The sequence below is a fragment of the Teleopsis dalmanni genome, chromosome 2 (assembly GCF_002237135.1).
Source record: "Teleopsis dalmanni isolate 2A chromosome 2, ASM223713v2, whole genome shotgun sequence".
NCBI lineage: Eukaryota > Metazoa > Arthropoda > Insecta > Diptera > Diopsidae > Teleopsis > Teleopsis dalmanni.
Genome location: NC_051847.1, coordinates 243,842,710 through 243,850,816, shown reverse-complemented (window position 1 = coordinate 243,850,816; position 8,107 = coordinate 243,842,710). Strand labels below are relative to the sequence as shown.

Sequence of the window (8,107 nt, the reverse complement as noted above, 5' to 3'; positions counted from 1 at the left end):
AAAACAGCAACATTGCCTAAAATGGTTCGGAAAGTGAAGGCTCGACTTAAACGAAATCCACGTCGTAGTACTAATCAAATGGCCAAAGAACCGATAATATCTGAACGAAGCATCTGACGCATTTTCCAAAATAAGCTCAAGGTAAAGCTTTAAAAGTTCCAAGGCACAAGATCTTGCACCAAAGCAACAAAAAGTTAAACTCGAATGAGCAAAGGAGTTGTTACGCTGGGCCAATTTGGAGAGCAAGTTGAGAACTAAAAAATAAGCCAGTTTCGATACGCTGAAGAAAGCTTTTATTCAGGAATAGGCCAAAATACTGGAAGATCACAGCCATAGTCAAGACAAAAGGTGGCCACATCAAGCTAGAGTGAATGGATTGTGAAATTTTAATTATTTTCACAAATTTTTGTAATTTGAATCAATAAAAAAATAATGTGATCGCTTGAATAGGTAACACTTCAATTATCTAACCCTGAATAATAAACTTGCATTCTTAAAAAATAGTGGCACAGCGAACCTGCTTTCTAGGAAGTCAATTGGAACGCATACACACTCGTATGTATAAAAACTGGTTGATACCTGCTGCCCAAAAACAAAAAAAAAATTATTACTATGTAGCAAAACGCAGTGTTAAGTTATACACTAGCAATGCTATGTATTTTATCTGTTATGTAGGCTGATTTACAATTTTCGAAGATTTCGATTTCATGAAGGTCTTCCAGGAATGTAACAGAACAGAAGGGCGAGGCAAGAAATGATTGATTGTTAAGTGTTTTAAAGTATGGCTTGCGTAAGTTAGTAGGGTAGGTATGATAGTATGTACAATATTTATATCAATTGATTTAATGAAATACATTTTCTTTAATAAAATAAATTTTGTCGTCCTGAAAAGGACGGATTAATTGATAGTTAATTCTCCACGTATATGTATTCGTATTTTAATAAATAAAATAAAATAACTTAAGCCTTCTTTTCTGTTTTCTTTGGCAAAAGTACAGCCTGAATGTTTGGTAGTACACCACCTTGTGCAATTGTAACACCAGACAATAATTTGTTCAATTCTTCATCATTACGTATGGCCAACTGTAAATGACGAGGAATGATTCTTGTCTTTTTATTATCGCGTGCTGCATTGCCAGCCAATTCAAGAACTTCAGCAGCCAAATATTCCATAACGGCAGTTAAGTAGACTGGAGCACCTGCACCAACGCGTTCAGCATAATTGCCTTTACGCAATAATCGATGAATACGACCAACTGGAAATTGTAATCCAGCACGATTTGATCGTGACTTTGCCTTGCCTTTAACTTTACCACCTTTACCGCGACCAGACATAGTTGAGTTGAGTTTCTAGTAGTTGAGATTTATAAAAATTGGATCTATTTTTCTTTTTTTTTAATGGCGCCGACAAATTATCTCATATACTTTTTCTAAACGCAATTTAAAATAAAAAATTGCTTTAAACTTTCGTTTGAAAAATGTTTATATTGAAACGGAAACTGGCCGAATTCGACGATTGGACGATTGGACGATTGAAAAAGAAAAATAGATCCAATTTTTGTAAATCTCAACTACTAGAAACTCAACTCAACTATTTGAAGTTACATTAGCGCAACTTTTCAAGAATTCAAATACCCAAGTACTCAAGTCTCAAGTGCTCAAGCACTCAAGCTCTCAAGTACTTTAGACTCAAGTATTCAAGCACTCAAGTTCCAAATACTTGGTATAAAATACCACCAATACTACAGTTTGACTATCACTTGGTCAAGTAACAGTTTGAGAGTCACTTGTGACTTTCAAACTGTTGGTGCAAAATCGATTTTCCAGTGACTGTCAAACTGTTCAGTGAGTTTCAAACTGTTCAGTGTTTTTTAAACTGTGCATTGACAGTTTGAAAGGCACATCTGTAATTAGCAATTTGATGGAAATGGCAAATAATGAAGTTATTCCAGTGCCCCCAAGCATTTCCCAAGATCATTGCACTCCAAATCCAGTCAGCACTGAGGAATTCATTGAACTAAAAAAGTTTAATGAGCTTCTACAGGAGAATTACTCAAAACTGCTTCAACAATTTCAAACACTTCAAGAGCGGTGTTCCAAATTGGAGAACCAGCTAAGCGCCCAAAGCGCTACATTAGTGGCCAAGCTCGCCCGTTCTAATAAAAGGAAAAAGGTGTCTCCGCCATCCCTTCCTAGTTCCCCTCGCGTTTCAGCAGGCCCAAGTGAGGATGAAATGGAAATTGCCTCCCCAGCTAACGACGAGGAGATAGTTCTCCCCCCGGAGGGCTCCAGCTCTCCAGACTCGGAGTGCGACCAAGATTTTAATGATGGTTATATTGACGTAAAATCCAAACGCCAAATTAAACAACTAAAACAACAACAACAAGTCGCAATTCAACAGCAGCAACCCAAACAGTCACAACAACAATATCATCAGCAGCATCAACAGACTATTCAGCAGTCGAACGATCAAGTCATACATCAACAACAGCATCCGAAATCTCAGCAAGATGAACAGCTTCAAAATGATGCAGGTAAGACGGTTGACAAGAAAATCCCAAAAGTAGTACCAATCACCTTACGTGAATCCAACAAATGGAACACAATCCGTAAGGAACTTGAAGTTCGTAAAATTAAATACTCAGAAGCCAAATCAGTCTATCTGGGCATTCAAATCACTCCCGAGACCATTGAGGACCATAGAAACATGACACGATTTTTCAACAATAACCATACACAATACCACACGCATTTCCTCTCTGAAGAAAAAAATTTAAATATAATTATAAAGGGCCTAGAAGGATTAAGTCCGTCAGAGATCCAAGAAGATTTGGAACTCCAAGGATACAATATCCTGGAATGCCACTATCTACGAACCAGGCAAAATAATAATAAACTCATAAAAATACGTTTGCCAAAGGATCAATCAAACATTTTTAACCTCAGTGCCATCTGCCACTTGAGAGTTACTATTGAAGCTCAGCGCCCGCTGAAGGGCCCTCCTCAATGCCACAATTGTCAGCAATTCGGTCATGTGGCGACCAATTGCAAAGCTATCCCCAAGTGCGTCAAATGCGATAGCTCGCACCATCATTCACAATGCAAAAAACCTAAAGAGGCCACGCCAAAATGCGTTAACTGTAAAGGAGACCATCCAGCCAGCTATGGGGGTTGTCCTCAAAATCCTCGCAACTTCTCCAAGAAGATCACAATCAAGGAACAAGTCCACCTGCCCAACAATATAAACACAAAGGTGACACCTGCGGCTTCATACGCAAGCATTGCCAAGCCCAAAGTTTCTTCACAACAAAAAACTTCAAACCCTATTCTCCCAGCTGCTCAATTCGAGAAATTTTTTGCTAATATGCAAGAACAATTCAATTATATGATGCAAACATGATCCAGTAAATGGTTCACCATATAATGCCAAATTCCAACTAATGACAAGTACAACACTCAATCTTAAAATAGTTTCTTGGAACGCCAATTCCATCTTTAACCAAAAAGATGAAGTAATTCACTTCCTTCACGAACACAAGATCGACGTTCTCCTGGTCCAAGAAACGTTTTTAAAACCAGGGATCAGATTTAAAATCCCTAATTATATAACATACAGGGAGGACAGAACAAATAGGCAAGGTGGAGGCACCGCTATAATCATTAAAAACTCGATCAATCATCATCTCATCACCAATAATCTAAACTCTCTCGAAGCTACCACTATCAAGATAATCTCAGATAACTTTCAATTAAAATTATCTTCTGTTTATAAAGCACCAACCAACAGCACGTACCTAAATGATCTATCCTCATTACTAGATGTGGACGAACCCACGTTTGTTGCGGGCGACCTCAACGCTTACAATAGAGATTGGGGAGAAAGAAGCACAAACAGAGCAGGAAGAGAGATAGATAATTTAATCACAGAACAGGCACTAACATTACATTGCCCAACAGAGCCTACACACTTTTGCCACGGGGCCTCCCGAATACTTGACATCGGTATTTCAAGATCTTTGGATGCTAATTGTCATATCGAAGTACTGGAGGAGTTAAACTCAGATCATAAGCCGGTTCTGTTCTTTATTGAAAACATGTTTTTCGAATCTCCACCCCCAGTGATAACGATGACAAACTGGACTCAATTCCGTCATGAAATGGAAAACTATTCCCTCAATAGCCCCATAAACTCAATAGAAGACCTTAATAACACCATAGAAATAGTCACTTCAAAAATCCAAGACTCAATCTCCAATAACTCATCCATAAAATCCATCAGCGCCAAGAACTATTTTATACTCCCAAGGTTCATTAGAAACCTAATTAAAAACAAAAATAGACTACGAAAAAGGGCCCTTCGAACAAACGACCCCGCACTGAAGAGAGCAGCAAACCTTCAAACCAATGTCATAAGAAAATTGGTTCGCGAATTCAAAAACCACAAATGGAACGAATTTCTAATGAGCTTCGAAACTGGTGATAAAGCCTTCTGGAATATCAGCAAATATTTCAGACTGAAAAACAAGATTCAAATTCCACCAATACACGGTCCCAATGGGCTCAAATTCGCTGATGAGGATAAAGCCGAAGAATTTGCAAACTCCCTCGAGTCACAATTCTTAGATAACCATGACATTTCTGATGATGTAGACGAAGAAGAATTAATTGGAGAAAGAGCGGAAGCCATTTTGAGCAGAATCCCTGATTCACCTATCTCGCCGTGCAGCGTCGAAGAACTGCAAGCCATTATCTACTCTATCAAAACAAAATCGGCTCCAGGTGCTGATAATATTAGTAACCGCTGTATCAAAAATCTGCCTGTAGCATCAATCATCATAATTAATAATATAATCAATGCCATGCTACAGTTAGGTAAATTTCCAGATAAATGGAAAGAAGCATTAGTAATTGTGCTCCCGAAACCCAACAAGAACCACACATTCCCGCAAAACTGGCGACCTATCAGCCTACTTCCAGTTATGGGGAAACTAGCTGAAAGAGTCATTCTAAATAGACTGCAGACCGAAACAAATCGCCTAAAACTTATACCGGACGAACAATTCGGCTTCAAAGCCAACCATTCGACCGATCTACAACTGGCAAGAGTGACACAATACATCCAATCTGCACTTAGAGAAAATAAATCGACGGGCATGATAATATTTGATGTTGAGAAAGCGTTTGATAAAGTTTGGCACGATGGCCTCATCTCTAAAATGTACGACCTAAATCTACCTCTCAACATCATCAAAATCATTGGTAGCTTCATGCATAAAAGACAATTCAGAGTCAAAATCAATAATCATCTATCAACCCCCAGATTTATTGAAGCAGGGGTGCCTCAAGGCTCTCCATTGTCTCCAGCCCTATACAATCTCTTCACTTCCGACATTCCAAAGCTAGAACCATCTAAACTAGCCCTATATGCAGATGATACCTGTATATTCTATGCTGATAAAAATACTTTAAACGTCAGTAACACATTACAGGAACATGTTGACTGTGTCACTTCTTACTTCCAAAAATGGAAAATTAAAATTAATAACGATAAAACGAAGGCAATTTTCATAACCAGAAAACGGTGGCAATATCCACCAAAATTAAAAGTAAATGACACCGATATAGACTGGGAAGACCACATCAAATACCTGGGGATTACATTTGACAAGAAATTCCAATGGAGCACGCACATATACAATCTAAGAAATAAAATCAACACAATGCTAAACCATTTACGACCGCTCTACAAAAACAAGGCTCTAAGTATCATAAATAAAAAGTTGCTTTATACCCAGATAATGCGTCCGGCGCTATCATATGGCTTCATTGCTTTCTCCAAAACTTCAAAAACTAACTTCAACAAACTTCAAACATGTCAAAATATAGCCATTAAAAAAATATTTAACATTCCCTGGTACATAAGAAATGTCGATATTCAAAGGGATCTAAAAATCACACCTATCAAACTATACATTAAAGACAGGGCTCTCAAATTATTCAAATCAATAGATGCACATGACAACACTTTATTGCAAAATCTACACCAACAACCTATTCACACTACAGGAAGATACGCGGACATCCGTACCATTATTAACTAAACTAAACAATAAAATTAATTGAGCACTCGTCATTTACCCAGTGGACATAATCTAGAAATGTCTACCACTATAATTGAGTCAAGGTATTAACTTTTACCGACTCGAACTCAATTTTCAACAACATTAAAAAAAAATAGATCCAATTTTTATAAATCTCAACTACTAGAAACTCAACTCAACTATGTCTGGTCGTGGTAAAGGTGGTAAAGTTAAAGGCAAGGCAAAGTCACGATCAAATCGTGCTGGATTACAATTTCCAGTTGGTCGTATTCATCGATTATTGCGTAAAGGCAATTATGCTGAACGCGTTGGTGCAGGTGCTCCAGTCTACTTAGCTGCCGTTATGGAATATTTGGCTGCTGAAGTTCTTGAATTGGCTGGCAATGCAGCACGCGATAATAAGAAGACAAGAATCATTCCTCGTCATTTACAGTTGGCCATACGTAATGATGAAGAATTGAACAAATTATTGTCTGGTGTTACAATTGCACAAGGTGGTGTACTACCAAACATTCAGGCTGTACTTTTGCCAAAGAAAACAGAAAAGAAGGCTTAAATTATTTTATTTTATTTATTAAAATACGAATACATATACGTGGAGAATTAACTATCAATTAATCCGTCCTTTTCAGGACGACAAAATTTATTTTATTAAAGAAAATGTATTTCATTAAATCAATTGATATAAATATTGTACATACTATCATACCTACCCTACTAACTTACACAAGCCATACTTTAAAACACTTAACAATCAATCATTTCTTGCCTCGCCCTTCTTGTTCCGTTCATTCCTGGAGGACCTTCATGAAATACGAAATCTTTCGAAAATTGTAATCAGCCTACATAAACAGATAAAATACATAGCATTGTTTTAGTGTTAACTACACTCGTTTTGCTACATAGTTAATAAATTTTTTTTTGTTTTAGTGCAGCAGGTATTAACCAGTTTTTTATAATTACGAGTGTGTATTGCTTTCAATTGACTTCCTAGAAATCAGGTTCGCTGTGCCACTATTTTTTAAGAATGCAAGTTTATTATTCAGGGTTAGATAATTGAAGTGTTACCTATTCAAGCGATCACATTATTTTTTTATTGATTCAAATTACAAAAATTTGTGAAAATAATTAAAATTTCACAATCCATTCACTCTAGCTTGATGTGGCCACCTTTTGTCTTGACTATGGCTGTGATCTTCCAGTATTTTGGCCTATTCCTGAATAAAAGCTTTCTTCAGCGTATCGAAACTGGCTTATTTTTTAGTTCTCAACTTGCTCTCCAAATTGGCCCAGCGTAACAACTCCTTTGCTCATTCGAGTTTAACTTTTTGTTGCTTTGGTGCAAGATCTTGTGCCTTGGAACTTTTAAAGCTTTACCTTGAGCTTATTTTGGAAAATGCGTCAGATGCTTCGTTCAGATATTATCGGTTCTTTGGCCATTTGATTAGTACTACGACATGGATTTCGTTTAAGTCGAGCCTTCACTTTCCGAACCATTTTAGGCAATGTTGCTGTTTTTTTTTCGTCCACCACTATAGCATTTGGTGACTCTGCCTGAGCTATTATAACGATTTAAGGTACGATACACAAACATTTTATTCACATTGAGATATTTGAGCTCAAGCACAATAGCTAGTTGTAATTTTCCAACCAAATATAATGCAATCACACTTATTTTTTAATTCCATTTCGAATAATATTAGTTCTATAAAACTTAGACGCAAATGCTTGTGGTAATTTGTAAACAATATAAATAGCTGTCATTCATATGAATTTGACGTAGTTGGCAATATCAGTTTGACAAACATATCTCTGTGTAATTTGTAACACTTCAATCGCCTAACCCTTTATATTATTAAGAATTTTTTAATATTTATCATAGATTCGCGTATCAGTAAATAGATACATAAATCTTCGCAGGTAGTATAATCTAAGTTACAATAATATTAATATTATATTTGTTACTAATAAAAATGTACAAAACAAATAACGTTGCCAGGTCAATA

General features: G+C 36.7%; 2 protein-coding genes across 2 annotated transcripts; one reads left to right on the top strand and one right to left on the bottom strand.

Moving 5' to 3' along the window:
- Positions 1-960: 960 nt before the first annotated feature.
- Positions 961-1,374, bottom strand: LOC119677219 (histone H2A-like). The gene has a single exon (XM_038088490.1). The coding sequence runs from the start codon at positions 1,333-1,335 to the stop codon at positions 961-963; it is 375 nt and encodes a 124-aa protein (XP_037944418.1). The 5' UTR covers positions 1,336-1,374.
- A 4,908-nt stretch (positions 1,375-6,282) lies between these two features.
- Positions 6,283-6,657, top strand: LOC119677218 (histone H2A). The gene has a single exon (XM_038088489.1). It carries the CDS (start codon positions 6,283-6,285, stop codon positions 6,655-6,657), a length of 375 nt encoding a protein of 124 aa, XP_037944417.1.
- Positions 6,658-8,107: the final 1,450 nt, after the last annotated feature.

Coding starts and splice junctions, on each gene's coding strand:
- LOC119677219 (XM_038088490.1), bottom strand. CDS start 1,335: ATGTCTGGTCGCGGTAAAGGTGGTAAAGTTAAAGGCAAGGCAAAGTCA.
- LOC119677218 (XM_038088489.1), top strand. CDS start 6,283: ATGTCTGGTCGTGGTAAAGGTGGTAAAGTTAAAGGCAAGGCAAAGTCA.